Raw genomic sequence first — 23,907 nt, 5'->3', positions numbered from 1 at the left:
TAGGGAGTGCACTTATTTATATAGCACCGAGTGAAGGGTAGGTGAAATACATGGAAGATACAAAAAGTTACATTATACCGTTCCCTATAGATAGTTAAATTCTTTGACTCTCATTCTTTTCGAAATTCGAGTTTTATATTTAAGAATTTATTATTAATTAATAAATGAGGAATACTAGGGCAGTAACTTTTGTGATTTGTAGCCATCAAATAGTCATCAATGATAATTTTAATGGTGTGAGATTGGTGTGACATTTCATCTAATGGTTTACTTTTCTTTACTGGTTACATGCTTGCCAGAATTTAACAAAGTTGCTGTCCCTAGATTTTTTTTTAATAAATTATTATACCAATGTAAGTTAGTATAGATGGGCGAAGGTTTGTACATTTTAATCATCTCCTTGCTTGTATTTGTTTAAAAGGATGGAGTATTTGTTTAAAGGGATGGAACATTGAGATAGAAATATAAAGACATAAAATTATATTTGATAGATGAAATATAGATAGAGATATTTTATTAATATTTAGAGACATTAAATTAATATATTTTATGTTTAAATAATACAAAAATATTAATAAAAAATATAATTATATTTTTTATTATTATATTTTTTATTTTAAATTTTTTAATAAAAAAATGAAAATCAATTATATTTTTATAACTTATTATACTTTTTTATTAAATATAATATAAAAATATTAAATTTTGTGTCTGTTTTTTATATTCTTAATATTTTATTTTATCTTGTTCTCAAAAATAAATACAATCATTTAGATTTAATTTTTGTATTTGAAGAATTAGTCATTAAATTTTCAGTCCAATAAATATCTCAATATAAATCAAATTTAATAAATTATTATAATTTAAATTTTAATATTTATTTAAATAAACAACTGAACTGAGTTAATTAATCACTCGATCAACTTGTTAATTACCAATAGTTAAATCTTTTTGATAAAATACCTATTATATCATTGAGGTAAAGCTAAGGATTTGGCCAATAGGAATATAATTGGCGTTTTATAAGTTGAATTAAAGTCAGATTAGATGTTTAAATCTTCAAAATAGCACCAGAGCAAATTGTTTGTTTTATTTAACCAATTTACTATGATGAACTTGATAAGTACATCTTACGTTAGATTAGATGTAATTTTTATGATCCGTAAGAAAATAAAATTATACATATTATCAAAATAGATTCTTCATTCAACAAAGTAATTTGTGTGTTTTCTTACACAACAAGATCATACCAAAAAAAAAAAAAAAACACATTTTATTCGTTTAATGTCATTTTATTACAAGAGATATGTATAACTTTTTCAAATTTAAGGGTACCTAAAAAAACCACTCTACCTACATTAAACATAAGTTTAGAAGTATAAACTAAATGGTAGTAATATTTATTACAACCATCATTGATGAGTTAGAGGTAAATTCCATTGGCATCTAATAAGGTGCAAGCTAGATACAGCTGGATAGTGGTTTTGGTTTTGGTTTTGGTATGTTTCTGAAGCCACATTTCTTTTGAATTTATTAATCCCTATATTTAGTATCACCATTTGTCCCCATAGTACCAAAATTAAATCATATCATCTTATATATAATGGACTTGTTGCAAAAATTCTTACATAATTTAAAAAATTTTAAAATATATTGTTTAAAATAAGAATATTAAGTTAATAGTAAGCTAAATTTTACAAAATTATTCTCATATTAATGTAGGATGATATTTATTAGGTGATATTTCTACAAAAAAAAATCCAAAAATTGTTCTCAATGGACCTCACCTTGCAATGCATATCAATTTGCCATATTCATTGTATATTGTATGATGAGTTGTTACTTCTTGGGATGAACAGCACCGAAACTCTTTTGTTTTGATCTTTCTAGATTTCTCTCTCTTTATCTTTTCTTTATATATATTATCTGAAAATGTTTAAGATGATCTTTGTTGTGTTATTGTTTTGTCATGACTTCTTGAGGGTTTATATATACAGACACATAGAATTAATTCCTGATATATATATATATATTCATGAAAACTTGTGAATAATAAGAATCCAATCTAACTAAAATTTTTGTTTTTTATAGGTCTAAGGATAATGCCACCAAGGCTATCATTATTTACTCTCCTAATTTTATATATAATGGTATATTAATTATATATTATATATAGACCATATATTAAGAAATTATGCAAACTAAAAGTGAATATAAAATAATTATATTTAATTATTTATACAAACTTGTCTTTTCTTATTGGGAATAAAATTAAAATTAATAATTTGCATTTCGTTCCCTGTCTTTATATTCATATTATTATTAATGCAAAGAAAAGAAAAATAATAATCAGTTCAATATATGTTGTGAAAATATACTTAATTGTTCCATTATGGCTAATAAGTTAAGAAAAAGGTGAATTTTCATCATGTGAAGTAAAGCTAAGTAATTATATTTTATGAATTATGATAATGCATTATAATTTTGATGCGGTAATTTAACTTAAATTTGAGCAATTAAAAAATTACACTACATTTTATTTATATATTTTTTATTGATTTATGATTATATGTTACCATAAAATATACAAATACTTGATGACAAGTCCTTTATGATTATGCATGGGACCAGTAAATTAAATAAATTGAGCAGTTCCCTTCTGTCAGTGCAACCAATCTTCCAAGATAGAAGTAGTGGACCATAGCTTATATAATAAAAACTTCAATAATATTAATATAATCAACCTAATGTGTTAATATAAGTAGTTAACCTGGTGCACAGGGTTAGGTCATCAAAATGCTATGTATATATTTTAAAATTAATCACTGATTTATTATTATATTTAATTTAATTTATTTTTAATATATATTTTTTATTCAATATATATTTTATATTAATAATTAATTTTAATTATAAATTTTAATATATATCTAATATAATTGAAATTATATTCCCATGCATTGTTGGGTTATTTAATAATTACATTAAAAGTAATAAGAAATGGTATTATATATATCAACTTACAATCTTAAAGTTCAAGTAAAGTAAAAGCTAATAAGTCAAAACAAACAAATTGTAATAAAATTAAAAATTAAAAAAAAAATTAGAGCTTATTAAGTCTTTAACTAGCTATCAAGTCATTAATTAGCTGAAAATTTAGATACAGTTAATTTTACGTGAAGTTAATAATTAAGAGTTATTAGATAAAATTTTAGTCAAATTAGTCAAATAATTTAATAACTTTTAACTATCAAGTTCGCATAAAATTAATTGCATCTGAATTTTTATTAAATTTTTTTAATTTTTTCAACACAAATCAGACGGTCCGAGTACAGAAATCAGACGCTCTGATCTAAAAATTAGATAATCTAATTTCTGTACCTCTTAAAAATCAGACGATCTAATTTGTACTCTATACATTAAATCATCGTACATTTTAAAAAAATATCACAGTAGATCATAATTTAAAAAATCACTATTGTTAATCTAATATTAAAAAAAAAAAGTGCAAGTGAGTTTAGTGGTAGGGCAGAGAAACATGAAATTCAGACCTTGGGATTTGACCTTTAGAAGACTCTGGATTGTCATCAAGAGAAAAGTGATTTTTTTTTTTACAAAAAAAAGAAAGAAAGAAAAGTGTTAATGTATGTAATTGTAATATTGTATAGTGTCTATGGTCGCTTTTGTTAGATTTCACGTGATGTGTGTCGGTGCCATCCCCAAATGCAACCTTGTGAAGATTGATTTTATAAAATTTGAAGGGCAATTAAGTCAACTTTGTTTCTGGTTTGTTAGTTGGGGTTCAATATCTCATGTCCTGATACTACCAATACTATCTTGTTCAAAACGCAACATTGGATCTCAAGCTTCAATAAAATATTGTCTTCAAACTCTGTTGTTAGTTAATTACTATTAATATATGATTGATTTTTATTAACTCTTTTAGTTTTTTTTACTATTGTTATAAACTTTATTTCTTCTATTTTTAGTAATAATGGCTATAACACTGATAGTAACTTTTATTTTCAGTTTTTTTTTTTAATTGACCAATCAATAATCGTATATATAAATTGAGATTTAAATTTTTTATATTTATTACTAGTAAACTCATCTTTTTTTTTTAAGTTAAGAATGATATTTGAACTGGCAACTTTTAAGTGAGTATGAAGAGACTGTTAGTGGACAAAAAAAAGTCGTTTAAGCCTAGTTTGTCAATTATGAGAAGTAGTCAATAGAAAAAATACTATTTAATAGTGTTTACTAATACAAATTAGAATAAACTCACAAATAAATTCTTAAAGATTTATATTTTGGATATATTAGTTTTTAAAATAAAATACTAATAAAGTCTTTTAAAATAGTATACGTGAACACACTATTTTTAAATTAGTCATTATGATTAGAATAAAAAATTTTAATTTAAATTAATCTGTTCACTTTTTTATTCTAAAAAACTTTATTGATAATTTTTTTTTAAAAAAACTAATCTATTTGAAGTGTAAATTCTCAAAAATTTATTTGTTACTTTATTTATTATACATTACAGATTGTTTTGTTCACATATATCGTTATTTGAAGTATTAATTCAATTTGAGGTATCATCATATACTAAAAGTGAAAAGAGCTTTAAGATGATGATTGATTATGAACCATACAGTAGTGAGATGTACGGAAGGACCCAACTTGAGATCCAATGAAGTTGCATGGTGAGAGTGAGAGAATTATGCTATGGAGTTCATTATTAAGCCAGAGTGGATTGATAGCACCTCCTCCTTCACAAGGATATGCTTCAAACACAATAATATTAGGTATTGTCCTCTTCCCCTTATTTTTTGCTTAATGCCTCTTCCCTTAACACTTAACACCCATACCTCTCTCTCTCTATGTTCAATTGTTCATTGCTCATAACAACAACAAGATTCTTTCTTCTTTTTTTTTTTTTTTGGTTTGCACCATGGTATCTATCAGGCCGGAAACCCAATGACTAATCCCTTGGGTACTGCAGAGGCACACAAAGTGGGCGACCCTCCCAAACAAGCAAGCTCCATTTCCATCCTTCAGTGGGTATCGAACCCGGGAGAGATAGTTAAGGGACACAGACCCTCATCCATCTGTGCCAACTTGCGTTTATTTTTATTTTTTAATGGGAATTCTTTCTCTTTTTCTGTTTTTGGGCTCTATTACTACAATATTAATTGTAATGGGCTTGGGCTTTATGATAGATTAGCCTTTTTGGATCTATATTCCAAAACATAAAATTGTATAAGTCTATGATTTTTTTTTTAACAATGATGCTTTTGGTTCCAAGAAAACCCTTGATGGGCTTGTTATATGGGTGTTCATTGAATAGGGCCTTTTTTTTAAGACATCAATCCATTCTGAATAATAAATTTGGGAAAGAAAATAAGTAAGTTTTTGTTTTTAGTTTTTATTTATTTTTTTGGGTTACATATGTGAAGATGTGAAGATGTGTCTAACTATTATGATGTTTCAAAATCCATCCATGTCCAAACAAAAATACCATAAATACAAGAGCACACAATTAAATTATTGAATCAGTAAATACCAAAAGAAAAAATTATTGAATGAGTATATCACCAAAAAAAAATATATTGAATCAGTATAGGGAATTAAATTTTAATTAGTCAAGTATACTTTTGTAAAATTAATTTTTTTAACTTTCTTCTCTTTTGTACAATTTAGTATTTAGAGTTTAGGATTTAGAATAATTTAAGATTTAAAATTTAAAATTTTCATTTTTTCCCCAAAATGTTGACTAATATTGATTAGAAAAAGTTAACACCCTAATTGAACACTAAATTATTATATATGAAATGAGTTATTATATATCCTAAGCTGCGTTTGGTTTTGAGAACATGAGGAGACAAGATCCTGAGAATAAAATACAAAGGATAGATCTATAAAAATTAATGTTCTTATATTTTATTTGGTGATAAACTAGAATAAATTGTGAACGTTCAATTTATTCTCATTTTTTTCATTCAAAAAATTTAGGAAGAAAAATATAATAATAAAAAATATAATTATAAAAAATTAATAAGAATAATAAATAAAAAATAAAAAATAAATTGTGTCCCTCGTTAGTGTCTCAGTATCTTTTCTGTCAGGATGAACACACCATACACTAATTCAGTATCTTTAGATACAATATCTTTATCCATGTTTTATCTACTAAATATAATTTTATATCTCTGTGTTTCTGTTTCAGTATCCTATATCAATGTTATGTCCTTATAAATAAATGGAGCTCTAGTGTTCTAACTTCTAAGTATCATCCTGAATACTTCTCTTATATACCAAGTAAAAGAAAAAAAAAAGTAAAAAATATTAATCTCTTAAATATTTAACAAGAAACAATAATTCTTCCTTCATAATAATTACAAGGATATTGGAGAAATTATTAGGAGATGAAATCATTTCTCCCATGTTAAATAGGTCATTCATCCCCCACCTATATAGCTAGGTCAATATATATGACAAATCAGCAAAGATTATTGTTAATAGCAGTAATAGGTTATGAACTTAATGTTTGAATAAAGTAGCAATGATCAATACAATGTAACTATACAAGTTACAACCCTAAATTAATTAAACTAAGTGAATAAATGAGATGGAGTAGCATGAATCCATCAATTCTAGTTACAGTGATAATCATCATTATAATGCTCTCCCTTTTATCATAATTTAACCATAATTATTATTCAAGTTACATACCTATCAATCGAGTTTTTTTTATTCAATATATGTGTATTATAAATTTATAATAGTCAAAATGGTAAATACATTATTCTTTTAAATAATGAGTTAATTTGAGTTCAAATCTTTTGAATAACAAAACGTTATTTTATAAATATTTTTTATTGCATGATTACTGGTGAGAATTATTGAGGGCTAAAATGAAAAAAAAAAAATTAAACCAAAATCTTCTTATTTCCTTTTATACGCAATAAATTACTATTTTAAACTTTATTTGATTTGCAACTTTCATCCGTTAAGCACCTTTATTTATTTATTTATTTATTTAGGCTACTTCCATGTGAAGCATGTTCTTGAGATATATAGAATAAGGTTAACGTATGAATACTTTGCTGAATTATCGTGTCTGCGTGTCGAACACATTTCAGACACAACACTCATCGATACTCATCCGACACGCGTGTCTGCAATGTCCAAACCGTGTCTCAATAAAAAATAAAAAATTATTTTTCGGACACACTGGGACATACTTAAATACCATCACGTGTCAGCATGTCCGGTCTTATTCTTAATATATATTCTTAAAATAAATTTAGATATAGTATATATTATTATTTATTAAAACAAAAGATATTTTAAATACTTGATATAATTAAAATAAGACATTAAAAATAATTTTAAAAATTAATTTATATTTTAATATTAATAAAATATTAAAATATCATTACGGTTTATTTAAAAAATACTTTATATTTTATATGTATGCATGTCCCTGTGCCATGTAAAATTTTAAAATTCGCGTGTCGGCGTGTCCCGTATCGTGTCGTGTCCCGTGTCCGTGTCAGTGTCCGTACGTTATAGGGTTAAACCAATTTATAGAGACCTTAAATCCAATAATTATTAAGAAAGTTTAGAGAATCAGAGTGTATATATTTGTCTGAGCACCATAACATGAATGAAAATTTAGTTATTCTATAACATGTAATAATGAAGTGATGAATCCAATGCCATTAACTCAATTTAGGCATTTTTGGGGTGAAATAAATGAGAGTGCGTGCCACAGTGCACAAACACACAGAACATGTATTGATTCAACAATCATAAATAAAAGGAGTTTTAAATTTGAAATAATTCTAAAATTTATCTATTAAATCGATTCTTTATGTTTAGGCCTAATATTATTTTAGTTTCTAAGGTTTAAATGTTATATTTTAATCTGAAAAAAATTTATTTAATTTTAATATTAAATAATTAACAAAATTTAGTTTTTCGAGATAAAAAATTTATACAACCAAACTCTTCGATTACTGAGGATAATTCTTTGCGGTAGAAGTAATGATGGCTTTGTTTTCGTCGCCACCGACGAATTTTCCCACAAAAAATGAATTCTCAACAATATTTTTAATGTGCTTGAACTAAGGACAATGATTTGTGGTGATGCATTTGTTACTGATCTTGTGTCTCTCAAATTTATACTTCTTATTTTAAAAAGGACATTAAAATTTGGTAAAATAGTTACGTTAATTATTTAATATTAGTATCACAATAAGACTGTATTAAAACTAAATATATTTTTCTATTCAAATACAATACTCTAAATTTTAAAAATTAAAATAAAATTAGTTCCAAATATAAAAAATCAATTTAATACTTTAGCCGTTTGAATGTTAGTTGATGTTTATTAGTTGCATTGAGATAGAAATCAACTTGAATATAAGAAAATAAAATAAATAAAAAATATAATATAATTGATACATGGTTATAGATAATGTGAGAGGAAGTGAATGAGATTTGAATAGGGTAAGGCAATGTCCGTGATGAGCGACGTGATTAAGAGAAGTGCATTGAAAAAGGGAAAATTATAAAAGTTTTGGTAAGTAGTGACATGTCCTTTTGTGACCTTGGTTTGGTTTGGTCAAAAGTAAGCATGTATGACCTCAACTTACCCTACCTTTAGGCCCTACCCACTCAATGTATTCCACTACAATACATTCACACAATCTTCCAATCTTTTGTTTTCCAACATTGCGTTCCTTTATAAATACCAGATATTACCCTTACAAGTTACAACGTCTAGGGGGTGTCCGCGGATCGAATCGGATCGGATATGGGCAAAAATTCGATCTGATCTGCACAATTTCTATCGGATCGGATCGGATATGATATCCGCACTTTTTAGTGCCGGATTCGATCCGATCCGATCCGCACATTTGCGGATCGGATCGGATATCGGATATATCCGCACAATTAAACATTCTCTTTTTAATCATATTTCTATGTAAAAGAATTCGATAAAAATATTTCTTTCATACTTTTAAATTTATTTATTCCTAAAATATTTTTAATCAAACTCTCTCTAAATAATAAAAATAAAATAATACAATATATGAATAATAATTACTAACTAAAACATACAAACAAGTAAATATAATACCAAACATATATATATTTATTTTTTTAATTATTATAGTGCGGATCTGCGGATCGGATATGCGGATGTAGAGCAGATATCCGTGATCCGATCTGCAAAAGGTGTGGATCGGATCCGATCCGATCCGATCAATTTGCGGATCGTATCGTATCCGCAATTTTCGGATCGGATGCGAATATTTACCGCGGATCTGCGGATACGATCTGATCCATGGACATTCCTAACAACGTCAGATGTACATTAAAATTAATTATTAACATATAATACATATAAAAATATAAAATATATATTAAAAATAAATTAAATTATATAAATATATAATCATTTATTTTAATAATTTATTTTAATATACAAAAAAGATTTTTATTAATGTAAATATAAAAATACAAAATTATATTTAATAGGTAAAATATAGAAATACACGTTATGTTTTAAAATATTAAATTAATATATTTTGTATTATTTTTTATAAAAATATTAACAACAGATATAATTTATTTTTTTGTATTTTTTGTATTATTTTTATCAATTTATTATTATTATTTCATAAATATTTATGAGAAAAAATTGAAAATAATTTAAAATTTTTATAATTTATTTTATCTATGTTTAATTTATTATTAAATTAAATATAAAAATACTAATTTTTATGCTTTTTTATATAATATTTTTTATCCTAATATTTTAATTCTATCTTTAAAACCAAATACAGTCTAATAATATTCTATTTCTTTTAACTTAATTATTTAATGAAGTGATATATTAAATATTATATTCTAGTAGACTAATCACATCTACACATCAAGATGCATATATAACAGAGTTGCTCCTTTTTGACAAGAATGGAATTGACCTTTGATGCACCCAAGTTTGTTTTCTCATTGGTGGAATTGGGTTGTTCATTGTTCAATTTTCATTTCCTCTTGGCGCTTAATTAGCTTGCATGCATGCAAGTTGTTAGTTATCACAATTAATTAACTAATTTATAAAGAAATGATCCCATATGCCATAGTAATTTGAATTACCAGTATATGTTAATGAAGAGCCAAAAAAGAAAAGAAAAGAACAATAAAGAGATGGGAAAATTTTGTTCGCGGACATTTAAATTTCTAAAGATTTAAAAATACATTTAAATCTTTGACCCCTTTAAAACCTGAACATATCGATTTCTGAGTCTAATTTGTCCAATTTTAAAATTTTTCTCACGTATGTATTCTTATCAACCAGGTCAGCACAACAGGAGTCACATTTGATTTTTTCGATAAGTTTGACAGATCCAAATAAACATGAGGGATCAATATGTCTAAATTTTAAAAAAGTCAAAAACTTATATATATTTTCAAATTTTTAAATATCTACAGATCAAAAGATTAAAGACTTATTTGTCCTTTTCTCTTTTCTTCGTCATAGGTGAGCGACCTAACTATCCTCATTAACAATGAAATCCCAAAGTAGTTGGTAGATTATTGGTGATAGTTGCTTGACTTCCATGCGGCTTGATTGGAAATAAAGCAATCAAATTCGGAGTATTTTGACTTTTAATTTAATTGTAAATTAAATTATAGTGCATAATAAATAAAGAGGGGATACACAATTTATCCAGAAAAATAAACATATACACATATAATATTATATTGTTTTTATATATATAAACATAAATGGTGTATTAATACCCTGGCATTTTTTTTTTCAAATTAGAGGATAAATGATTATCTTGTATCATACGTTATTGCATAATAAATTTAATTATACTTTGTAAAATATTAAATTAATTAATATTTTTTATCAATAACTATAATTGTGTATCAACACTTTTATTTTATTGATAAGTCGTCTGAATTTAAGTTTTCTTTAGTTTTAGTATATTTAATAAGTGTACTTTATATATCTTAATAAAAACAACCATAAGTGTATTTTCAAATCAAACTATTAAACCAAATTCACTTTTAAGCAGCTGGATTTCCATATTATCGAAGCAAGTTCTAATTAGTTTCTGAAATTGAATAACTGTGTGTTATTATATATACTATTAATTATTAAAAGAGTTAGACTATACTTTTGAAATAAATATTTATTAAATTAGTTTCTGAGTTTTTATAAATAACTACTCGACACAAGTCAAACTCTTATATTGAGTAACAATAATGATATATGTAAGATTTAAATTAATGTTTTTTATGATATAGAAAAAGTATAAATAACCACTAATATTTTTGAATAATATATGAATAATGTGAATTAATAAGGTTAAAAGAGTAAATTAATCTTAAATTTAAACCTAATTAAATTTAGACTATATCCATATATAATACTAGTTACTTGGAAACAATACCCAATGTTCATGAACATTAAAGTAGTACACTATATATTTATAATATTGTACCGCACTAGTGTTCAATGTTTATATATATCTAGTTTCCAGCACATATACATTGAATAAACACTTGCCTTTGTCGTTCCTTCATTCATACCTTACTTCATGATTGATATATTTGTTTGGTGAACCATGTTTTCAATGACCTATGTAGCTAGTACCCACTAAATAATGCATGTATTCAATTATGGTATGATATTAATTAAGTCTCTTGTTACATATATGTGTGGAGAGCTTCAATTTCAGAGAGGTACTATAGAGGCACATATGATGAAACGGTTCCGCTACGTTACCAACAGCATATCTGCCAACTTCTGCCAACTCTTATTTATAATTGTGTTTCATGGAAGTGTGTTTGTGGATGTGTCTAATAAAAATGTATTTTTTATAGTTGTATTTAATAAAAGTGTTTTTATAGATATATTTTCTGGATGTGTCTCTTTATATATGTATTTAAAATATATTAATTATTAGACACATCCACGAACATACTTCCATAAAACACAATTATAAATAAGAATTGGCAGGAGTTGGCAGATAGGATGTTGGTAACGTAGACTTTTCCATGATGAAAAGGAGGAAAAAAAGATCTTTGATATTCGTGTTGGAAATTTAATTTTATTAAACTCTGTTTTTTAAATATTTTGTACTTTAAATAAATAAAGGAAAAAAAATTATCAAGTGATAATGCATGTAATTTTGAGGCGCATGCCTAGGTCGGTATGTTTTATGAAGATGTCTCTCATCATGTAACGGATATGCACTAATTAAAGTATCCCAAAATGATTATGCACCTTATGCAGAGGGTGATGAAGGGAATATAATTTATTAGAATAATATTACACATTTAATTTTTTTATTAATCAAATTTATTTAAATTAATCTAATAATAAAATAAATTATAACTCAAATTATTCTAAATCTTATTATTTTAATTTAGTTAAATTTAGTTCATAAAAAATTTGAATATATAACATTACTCAATTTATTATCACAAGAAAAGATGGCACTCTAATCCCGTCCCCTGCAAAATGTTTAAAAGACATTTTCTTCTTTTTTTATTTTTAAAATATATATTTTTTTGTAAGAGTTAAATAATATATATTTTAGTTTATTTAATTAAAATATTATTTAATAAACATATATATAAATTAGTGAAATTTATTTTTATATATAAATATTTACCTAAAATATATATTGCATGAAATTTTGACATGAAATTTGAGTAAAAAAAATTATTAAATAAAACTGCAAAAAATAAAAAATTATATAAAAAGAAAAAAATAAAACTTTGCAAGAAAAGAGAAGAAACAATTATTTTAAAAAAAGAAATAATAATATAAAATATATGCTTATTATTATTGTAATAGTTTTTATTTATTTTTTAATATTTTAACTTGTTATAAAAATATTTAATTCAAAAATTTTTATATATATCATGTTTAATAAAAAATATTAAATAATTAAAATTTATTATATTAGTAGTAATATATATTTCATATTATTATTAACATTATTATGGTAGTAGAAACAATAATATAAAATACGTTTATTATTATAATGTATTTTATTTTTTTAAATTTTTTATCATTAATCATGAAATATATAAAAGTTTTAGATTAAATGTTTTCGTAAAAAGTTAAAATATTTTATAATAATAATAATAATAATAATAATAATAATAATAATAATAATAATAATAATAATAATAATAATATAGCTAAAGTAATAAGTTTTATTTGTTTTAATATTTTATCACTGATAATGAAATATATAAAAAAATTTAAATATTTTATAACAAGTTGCTAATAAGTAATAGCTCAAATGACATAGTCTCTCCATAGTCACCTAAGAAATCGTAAGTTCGAGTCTTCTTATCTTTGGTAAAAAAAAATATTTTGTAACAAGTTAAAATATTAAAAATAAATTAAATTTATTATATTAATAATAAATATATATTTTGTATTATTATTATTAATATATATATAATTATAATAATTATTAAAGAGTATTTCAATCAAATGAACTAACGTGTATGTTATTTAATTTTTATAAAAAAAAAGATATATATTTTAAAAATAAAAATATCATTTAGACTTCTCAAAAAAAAAAGCCATTTTCTCTTATTATCATTCTCATTAAATCTTATTTCTTTATAAAGTTTTAACCACTGCCAACGATATGTTTTTCTTTTTTTTTTAACTAAAGATATAAGACTCGAACCCACAACTTTTTAATTGAGTATGGGGAGACTATGTCATTTGAGCTATTAGCCTATTACTCATCTGTTAACCATATCTTTCCAAATAAAAAGCCAATGAGTAATAGCTCAAATGACATAGTCTCCACATACTCAATTAAGAGGTTGTGGGTTCGAGTCTCCTATTTTTGGTAAAAAAAAAAAAAAAAAAAAAACGATATGCTTGGTTAGGATATTCATTAGCAAGATATATAGGCTAGTAGTAGATTTTACTTAACTTGCGCTTAATTAAAATAAATTAGTATTTTAAACTTCTTAACTCAATTATATTACAACCTAATTAATCACCGACTAAAATTTTATCATGCTCAATTTAATTAGTAAAAAAACATATTAAGCTCTAAAACTTTAACAATTCGGAAATTAAAATTTAGAAATATTTCGAAATATAAACTATGTTATTTTTACTAATAAAAATAAGAAAAATTATTGTGTTACACATATAAATATATTATATATTGAATCCATTTATATAAGTCCTGTTGATTTATATTATATATCGAATAAATTTTTATACGTGATGAATTTCATCAATTCAATTATTGAATTTCACATTTTATTATATGGAATAATTTGACAAAATTTCATAAGAGATAGAATTAATTTGATATGTCATCTTAGTACTTTATTTTTATGTATATTATAATTTAAAAATAAATAAAACAAGGATATTAGACTATAAATATATTGATTATTTTTCCAAATTTTGGTAAGCTTGATTTTGTATTTGGTGTAAACGGATAATTCTTTTATATAGATATATATGTGTATGTGTGTGACTTGTTGCTATTTTTTTTCGTCTTCTTTTATATATATATATAATAAAGTACTAAATTGGACGTAATCCTGTTTTAATTTTTTAAATTTAAAGTGTCCTATTTGAATTCAAAAAAAAATTATTTAGTTTTAATATAGTCCCGCCTGAGATTAAAGTTAAATCATTAAGGGTAGGGTTCGGGTATTCTTGTGGGTAGGGTAGGGTAAAGTTTAGAATTTTAGGGTGCGAGTAGGGTTAGGGTTGAGAGATCTTTAACCCGCGGGTAGGGTAGGATAGAGTTTTAATAAAATTTTTAACCTGCGAGTAGGGTTAGAGTAGGGTCCAAACTATACCCTATCCTATCCATTGTCAGCCCTAGATGTAATACATCTATTTATCATTCTCCTTACAATTTAAATGAAATATTTTCTATAGAACTAAGGAAAATGATAAATAAATATATTGATGTATCTATTGTTGATTTTGTGCTTCTAGAATCTGTACTTGTTATCTAGATTATCGATATTGTTCTTGCACTACTGTCACATAAGACATTCTATTAATTATTTAATTTTGACCTCAGAGTGAGACTACATTAAAATCAAATGAAACTTCTTTGAATTTAAATAGAACACTTTAAATTTTAAGGATTAAAATAGGATTACATCCAAACATATAAAAGATAATTTTAATACTTTACCCTTTATTTTTTCCCCTAAAAATTTATGTGTAAGTTTCATCATCTTATGTTATTTTTAGAATTTTTTTTTCCAAAATAACCCTTTAAAAAATTTATTGAAATTGATTACAAGACATTTATTCACACACAACATATCTGTCAATAAATAATTAAATACTATACGTTATGAGAAAGAAAAATAATATGTACACTACTTTCTTTTTGTATAATTTTTTTATAGTATAAAAAATAAAATTTTTATCTTCTTTTGTGTGTGTATATATATTCTTTGAGAAATGAGCACCAGTAGATGTGGTTAACATCACAAATCATGATTAAGATCATAAATCACAAAAGATAACGATTCGTTGTTTGAGGATCAAGATTAGTACTACATGCCCAATCGTAATATAGTAGTATAGTATTTGGCAAGTTTTCTTTATTCTTATGCCCAATCTAATATACTCTTCACTGTCCCTCTCCAATTAATCACGAAAAAAGCGAGACACACGTGAATAATATTATATAAATATATTTTAAGTGTTAATTAGGCACTATAAATAATTTTATAGTAAAAAAAAAATATTATTGATACATCAAAATAAACTATCAAATCAATTATACATATAAAATGTATATTAAAAATATATATATATATATATATATATATATATTAAAAATAAATTAAATAATATTTTTATTTATATATAAATATATAATAATTTATTTATTGATTGATTTTTGACATATGCATATCATTTTTGTAAAAAAAAAAAAAAAAATAAACTCTTAATGCTGAGATAGCCAAATAGGTACCAAAATCTTGACTTGTTACTAAATCTACAATGGTTTTGGATCTTGTAAATTTATTTTCTAAATTTGTTTTTGTCTTAACCCGTATTTACAAAACAGAAATTTTCCGCATACAAACATTTTCCTATACAAGTCATATAAGTCATTTATTTCTTTTTATTTTTCTTTTTTTATGTCTCTTCTTTTTCTTCTTCTTCGTTTTTTAAGTGTTTCATCTTCATCGTCGTGTTTCTCCTCGTTCTTCTTTTTATTTTGCAACATTATGTATTTTTTTCCTCTTTGTTTGATTTTTTCCTCCAAAAAAGAATTATGAGAATATGAAATAAGAAAATAAAGAAGAAGAAGCAGCAGAAGATGAGGAGGAGAAAAATGAAGAGTTTTGAATTATGCATAAGGTGTACTTCAATGAATTTTGGGTGTATTTTTTAAATTCTTTTGGTGTATTTCTGTAATTCTTTAGGTGTATTTCTATAATCGTTCGGGTGAATTCCTGTAACTGTTTGGGTGTATTTCTGTAACCGTTTGGGTGTATTTCTGTAATCGTTTGGGTGTATTCCTGAAATTCCATTATCTTCAAAACGATTTCAAAACTTGATTTTCAGAAACCATGAAAATCGAAAAAAAACGAAGCAAGAATATCAATGATAAACGCAGATAAAACAACGAATGAAAAGGTAAAGAGAGAACACACGAAGGAGATCAAATTTAGCAAGAAACTCGTTTTCATGGAGGAAGAAGAAGAAGAGTAGGAGAAGAAAAAGGAGAAGAAGAAGAAAGAAGAGGAGGAGGAGAATGAGGCGAAGCACGCCATGAAAATCGTATATGGGTCAGCGTGTTTTTTGTTAAGTTTCTCCCACTTATATGATTTATAAACCAAATGACTTGTATGTGTAACACTCAAAAAATATCTCACAGATTTATTTTATACTTTATTTTTCTTAAAAGATTATACTATTATCAATTAAGAAAATAACAATATCTCCTTGATATCATGTGCGTTAATGAGAATTAATTATTAAAAAACATTAATTTATATAACATTCAAGGTCAATAACCAAATCTTTTTTTAAATAAACAAATATATTCTTGAATTATTTTCTCATAAATATATTTTCTGTCTACTTCACATAGTTTTTCTCATTGATTCACCTTCTTGTATAAGCATAACAAAAAAAAATTGTTGTTGCAAGTCATTAATTTAGAATAAATTACCACTTTAAAAGATATAGATGCTGATAAATATACTCATATAAAAATAAAATGATAATTATAACTATGGAAGATAGCTTTTGTGTGCTAAGAGTACCCTAATAAAATGATAATTAGCCAATGAGTAATAGCTCAAATGGCATAGTCTTCCCATACTCAATTAAGAAGTTGCGAGTTCGAGTCTCATATCTTTGGTAAAAAAAAAATAATAATAATTAAGTAACCAATGCACACGGAGGTTACATTCCGTAATTACAATTGTCGTTTTATTTTATATAGGTACATTTGTCAGCGTCTGTATCTTTTATGGGTACAATGATAATGTATTCCATTAATTTACTATCAATAAATTTTCTAATTTTTAATTTAACTCTTTTTACCAACTAAAAGAAAGATTTATCAACTCAAAACCTCTTTTGGATTAAAAAAAATGATGGTATTCACCATAAAAATAATTTATTAAAAAAAACTCAAATCCAGTTAACTTAATATGAAATTAATTTAATTTAAAATTAATAGTTGTAAATTATTAAATAATTTAATAAGTTTAACTAAATTATTATCTAATAATTTTTAACTATTAATTTTATATAAAATTAACTACGTATAAATTTTTACTAAAAAAACAATATCTACTGAATAATCAAAAAGAATTAAATAGTACGATATTTTTTAAGAATGAATTTTTAAAGACAATAAATTTTATAATTTGATGTAAAATTAATAGTTAAAAATCGATAAATAATTTAATAAATTTTAAATTTTTAAATATCATCTTCATACAAAAGTGAGGGGCAATTGAGTTTCTACTGTCTAACTTAAAAAAATAACAATATTGAGTGAGTAATGAAAAGAGTTAAGTAGTAGTGTAGTGGGGTATTTTTGAAGAATGATTTATCAAGTGTTCCGACGCCAACTTAAGAAAGAACGAATATCCGGAGTTTTCCCAATTGAGATTGACACAAAACAAACACTTCCTTCTCAACTCAACAAGCAGCTACGCTTCTCTTCCCTTTCTTCACTTCCACTGCCGTGAGTGGCGAGTGGCAGTATTGTAATAATGGAGAAAAAACAGGGCTTCTTTTCAGCAGTTCGGGGCCTATCCCCAGCAAGGACAAGGTCTTCACGCTCCAAGAGCCCCATTCGGGCCTCATCTCCTATCTCCTCTCTCCTCCGCCGCCGTCGAACCACCAAGCACCACCACGCTCCCCCCTCCGACATCTCCCTCTCCAGATCGGGAACCCTCAGACCCCTCGAAGCCCTCTCGCCTTTGAAAGAAGGCCCCGACGCCACCGATTCCCGCGAATATTCCCGAGGAGGAGAGGGACGCTGGGGACATTGGATGAGGACTCAGTCGGTTTCGGCGTCCGCTTCCTCGTCTTCTCACGGCGGCGCGTGTAAGAGCTCCGATCTGAGGTTGTTGCTTGGGGTGTTGGGTGCGCCACTCGCTCCGGTTCATGTTTGCACCACCGACCCTTTCCCTCACCTCAGCATTAAGGACATTCCCATTGTTAGTTTCTCTCTCTATAACTAACTCGTAACTAACTCAACTCCACTTTCACGATCACACAAAATTTTCATGTTATATGGACAGATCAACAAGGTTTTTCGAGTTGATACATATTTTATTATTATTTTTTGCTGTTATGTTCTTTTCTCAGTTCTTCAAAACAGAGAATTACAACATTTTACAGTACACAGAATTCAGTATTTGTGCTACAAAGGAAACTAAGGCTTGAGTATAATTAGGAAATTGAAAGCAAAGCATTGTGGTGTAATTTTGTGTCATTTGATGTGTGCCTGTGTGGAGGAGAGACAGAATTGGAGAGGGAAGAGGGTCATTTGATCTTATGATGTTTTCTATTCCTCCATTTTAGTTAGGTGGTTGAAGTATGACATGATTCTAATTTGTGTGTTGCTGTTACAGGAGACTTCTTCGGCGCAATACATATTGCAGCAGTACATTGCTGCTTCAGGGGGGCAAAAGCTTCAGAATTCCATCAACAATGCGTATGCCATGGGAAAGGTCAGGATGGTAGCCTCCGAGTTTGAGACGGCTCAGAAGGTTATGCGCAGTCGCAATTCCTCTAAAGCCACAGAATCTGGTGGCTTTGTCTTGTGGCAGATGAATCCAGACATGTGGTATGTTGAGCTTGCTCTGGGTGGCAGCAAGGTTCATGCTGGTTGCAATGGGAAACTTGTGTGGCGGCACACACCCTGGCTAGGTGCACATGCGGCAAAAGGACCAGTGAGGCCTTTGCGACGGGCGCTTCAGGTTAAGTTACCTGCTCTATTCAATAGGGTCTTGCTCTAGTCTATGGATGTATTTTTTTGTGTTCCTTTGAAAAAAAAAAGTACTTTCTTTGACAAATGAAATTGCTTTCTAATTCCATGTTCTACTTGGATGAGATTTGCAACAAAATCAGAGTTGGAAAATAAGTTTTTCTCCTTGTTTTTGGAGATCATTATGAGTTGTTTGTTAAAACTATACTCTTCTTAAGAGTCACTTCTGAATATTTTCACAGAAGTACTTATTCCAAGTTTATCCAAGGGCACCCTATAATTCAGAGTTTTGTCTGTTTTCAGGGCCTTGACCCAAGAACAACCGCAAGCATGTTTGTTAATGCAAGATGCATTGGGGAGAAGAAGATTAACGATGAGGACTGTTTCATCCTCAAGCTTTGTGCTGATCCCTCGACATTAAAATCCAGGAGTGAAGGTCCAGCAGAGATCATAAGGCATGTTTTATTCGGGTACTTCAGCCAGAAAACAGGACTTCTTGTTCACTTGGAAGACTCCCATCTGACTCGCATTCAAAACAACGGAGGCGACGCTGTATATTGGGAGACCACAATAAATTCATTCCTTGATGATTATAGGCCTGTTGAGGGGATTATGATTGCTCACTCGGGTCGTTCGGTAGTGACGCTTTTCAGATTTGGAGAAACAGCAATGAGTCACACTAAAACTAAGATGGAAGAAGTATGGACAATTGAGGAAGTCGCATTCAATGTGCCCGGCCTTTCAGTGGACTGTTTCATTCCTCCTTCAGAGCTAAGATTCGCTTCTCTGAGTGAAGCCTGCGAGCTCCCTCAAGGCCAGAGAGCAAAGACTGCAGCGGCCACATACCATGCCAAAGTATCTCAAATACAAAAATCACATGGAAGCAATGTGAATAATAACATTAACTGGACAGTGGATGTTTAGCGAAGAAGTTGTTTCCGGATTAGCCTAGGTTTCTAATGGCTGACAAATCGCTGCAGGTGAACCGGTAAGATTGCGGCGGGGTTGTTCGAGGGTTTTCTGCTGTTGATCATTGCCTCATCTAAAATTGTAAATAGGAAATGACCGGACGGATCCGAAAAGGGCAAAAACTTTAATACTATGGGTTTATGGTGGATGATTATGAGCATCAAGGTCTGTTTTTTTACCCACTTGTTTTCCCATAAGTATGAACCTGAGAATCTGCTGATAATTTTATAAGCTGCAATTGCTTTTAGAGTAACTCTTTTCTTTTTTCATTTTTTTTTCTGTGAAAGCGTTGAAACACGATGCTTGAAGATCACAGTTATAACCTAGATTTAATCACTGACACAGTTTTGCATGAGTTTCAAGGCTAGAATAGCATATTGTTAGTGTATCCCTAAGGCAATTTCAGAAGAACTATTAAATGTGTCTAATGTTGATTTTTATCCTATGAATTTAAAAAACCAATTAGCTAGAGCTGGTAGAAGTTAATGTTATTCTTAGGAAATGATCTATGCTCTATGCCGTTAAGGACTTCATATATTTTGACAATGTACCACAATGTTGTTAGATGCAACAATTGCAATTGTAACAGTTGTTAGGATCCCTTACATTATTTGAACTATTTGTTTCTTGGTGTTTTTATTTGGGAGAAAAGAAAGTTGATGTTTTAAATCATGTAACTTAAGGGGCTTTTGTGTTGCAGTTTTGACACTATGATTAGTCTCTATCCTTTTTGCCACTGATAGCACCAAAACATGAAATCATGAATGCTTGTGAACGTGCTTCCAATGTTCATAGATCACTGTACAGTATCTTTGAATTTGTTGATGATGTGAATTTTTTCCCCTTTTTTCTTTTTGGGTGGAAATAGGACTGTTTTAAAGTCATAAAGAGTTTCATGTATTTATTTATTTTGCCTTTTATATTTTCCCCATATGATCAAAATAACTTTTATAGCATAAAGTTCTGTACATATGACCAAACATACTTAACTTTTAAGGGATTAACAATCACTACTCTTTTACCAAACAAGTTAATATCTGAGGATTTTAATAAGATTACTGGTAATTTAGTAATTAGGTTGTCAAAAAAAAAGAATTAATATCTTTTAAATTATATAGTGTAGTTCTTAGAAGATTATTGGTAATTAATATAAATATTATCCCATATTACTTGGCAAGAAATGAATTTTAGGTGAGAAAATGAATGGCGACCTAAATATTTGGTGAAGAAGGGAACCAAAGCGAAAAAGGTGGTGTTTGCTTTGTCTTTTTCTTGATGATTGCTTGAGTCTTCAATTTTCAAACAAGGTAATAATTTGTGATGGGGCACCCCTCTGACGAAGCACACAGCTCCAAACGTTGTAAAGCCAATAATGGTAATAATCGTTGCCAATTGCCAATGCCAAACGCGTTTACTTTGTCAACGGTTTCTCAGAGATAGAGTCACTTCCCAATCATTTCTTTGCCATAGATTTTTACAGCTTTGAAGAGTTGGAGTATATTGGGACTCTTCTTATTAGTTTTTGAAATATTCTAATTAGTTTTTGAAAGATCTAATTAAATTCGTCTTTCATAAATTTAGTCAGTTATATTAATCTTTTTGTCATTTTGGTTTATAACATTGTCAGAATTTGTTTATGTGGCATATTAAGTAATACTATAACATATATCTAGTAGTCTTAATTGACTGTTAATATAATAAATTTATGAAATTAGATCAAATTAATTTTAAATTGAGAGATTTTAATGTTTCAAGTTCTTTCTTCAATTAGGTTTTAATTTCATAAATTTATCATGTTAATACTTAATTAAGATTCTTAAGTGTATGTTGTGGTGTCACTTAATATGTTATATTAGTAAACTTTGACATCATCAACAAAAGAAATAATAAAAAGACTAATGTGATTAATTTAAAATTTTTAAAAGACGAATTTAATAAAAAAAATATTTGAGGACAAATTTAAAAAACTAATGATATTTTAAAATCGAATTAACCATTTACTTTCATTATATAGATTTGTTTGGACCATTCACCATTTGTCTTTAGTCTACCATATTTATTTGATTGGGGGAGGGGGAAGGGAAGTTACTTTTAGCTTTTATCTCAGTCTTTAGAAGGAAAACAAATATATGTCACTAATTAATTTGAATATGGAAGCTAAGAACGTGTTAGACTCGCGTATGGAGAGGAGGGGTGCTTTACCTCGTTGTGGGATTAGAGGAAGCAGAATTCGGACCCTGCGAGTTGTGAATTACTCAGAACAAGAAAACGGAGGGTCCGAATTCCACGTTTCAGGTTTCAAATTCTATCAGCTGCAAATCGGACCCTCCGATTTGTGTACTCTGAATTATTTTCAACTTTTAAACACAAATCGCAGGGTCCGATTTGTGTACTCCCACAATTTTAAAAAACACCAGCAATTACCATGTTAAAGTATATCATTCATTTTACTTCCATATCAAAATTTTTTAGCCAATATATGTTGTCCTTCTAAATTCTAATAGGTAAATTTCAAAATATAGGTGATTTAAACTAAGAGTATTTATGGATCAGATTTGATTTATATATCTCTGATTCGCATACTAATAAGATTGGATTTTATCTGCACACTAATAGAATCAGATTGTGAAATTTATGTATCTGATCCACGTATCTGTGAATCCACAAAAATAAATAAATAAATAAATAAATATTTTTTTATGTTTTATTTTAACTAATAATTATTATATACGTTTTATTATTTTAATTTTAGGGTTAAATACTCGTCCTTAAGGTTTAGGATCAAAATCAAAATTGTTTCCGACCTTTTTTTGTATTAAAATCATTCTCAACGTCACAAAACGTTATAAAATCATCCTTTTTACCCTAAAAAGACAAATTTACCCTTACAAAAAATAAATTTTAAAATTAAAAAATACAAAAAATAAATTATAAAATTAAACCACATTCTCCTTCTCTCATCTCTCTCATCTATCCCTAAAAAGACACCCACGTAGTTGCGCTGCCAGCCTCCCAACCGATGCCGACGAACTTCCATCCGTAGCAAACCGCCGCCTGTCAACTCGCCGACAACGACGACCACAGCCACCACGAAGGGAGTCTCGAGCGCCGTCAACCGAGTGCTGCACGTTCTCCAGACCTCTTTGCTGGTGACGACGACCACGACCTCACGAATGGAGTTTCGAGCGCCGTTGTTACTCCGCGCAACCAAAGCTCTCGACCCCTGACCCTATGCCGTCCGTTCCTCCCGACGAAGCAATTGAGGGTATCTCCTCACCGCAGAAGACGACGTCAACAACCACGCGAAGGTAGTCCGTCTCTTCCTCGCGCCCAACCACATCTTTCATCAGTCCTAAACCCTCTGTTTGTGTTCTATTTGTTGTTTTCCTTTTTTTACCCCCTGTTTGTTCTATTT

At 27.6% G+C, this 23,907-nt stretch overlaps 1 protein-coding gene across 1 annotated transcript; it reads left to right on the top strand.

Annotated features, from left to right (window-relative positions):
* The first annotated feature begins 18,051 nt into the window (after positions 1–18,051).
* Positions 18,052–20,745, top strand: LOC112756081 (uncharacterized). The gene is made up of 3 exons (XM_025804504.3): positions 18,052–18,750; positions 19,168–19,515; positions 19,827–20,745. The coding sequence occupies exons 1-3, from the start codon at positions 18,301–18,303 to the stop codon at positions 20,445–20,447; spliced, it is 1,419 nt and encodes a 472-aa protein (XP_025660289.1). The 5' UTR covers positions 18,052–18,300; the 3' UTR covers positions 20,448–20,745.
* The last annotated feature ends 3,162 nt before the right edge of the window (positions 20,746–23,907 follow it).

Source organism: Arachis hypogaea, chromosome 6 (assembly GCF_003086295.3).
Source record: "Arachis hypogaea cultivar Tifrunner chromosome 6, arahy.Tifrunner.gnm2.J5K5, whole genome shotgun sequence".
Classification (NCBI taxonomy): Eukaryota; Viridiplantae; Streptophyta; class Magnoliopsida; order Fabales; family Fabaceae; genus Arachis; species Arachis hypogaea.
Note: the sequence above shows the minus strand (reverse complement) of the source record. Positions and strands in the feature narration are given on the sequence as shown.

Coding starts and splice junctions, on each gene's coding strand:
- LOC112756081 (XM_025804504.3), top strand. CDS start 18,301: ATGGAGAAAAAACAGGGCTTCTTTTCAGCAGTTCGGGGCCTATCCCCA. Junction 18,751..19,167: donor GCATTAAGGACATTCCCATT/GTTAGTTTCTCT, acceptor TTGCTGTTACAG/GAGACTTCTTCGGCGCAATA. Junction 19,516..19,826: donor CTTTGCGACGGGCGCTTCAG/GTTAAGTTACCT, acceptor GTCTGTTTTCAG/GGCCTTGACCCAAGAACAAC.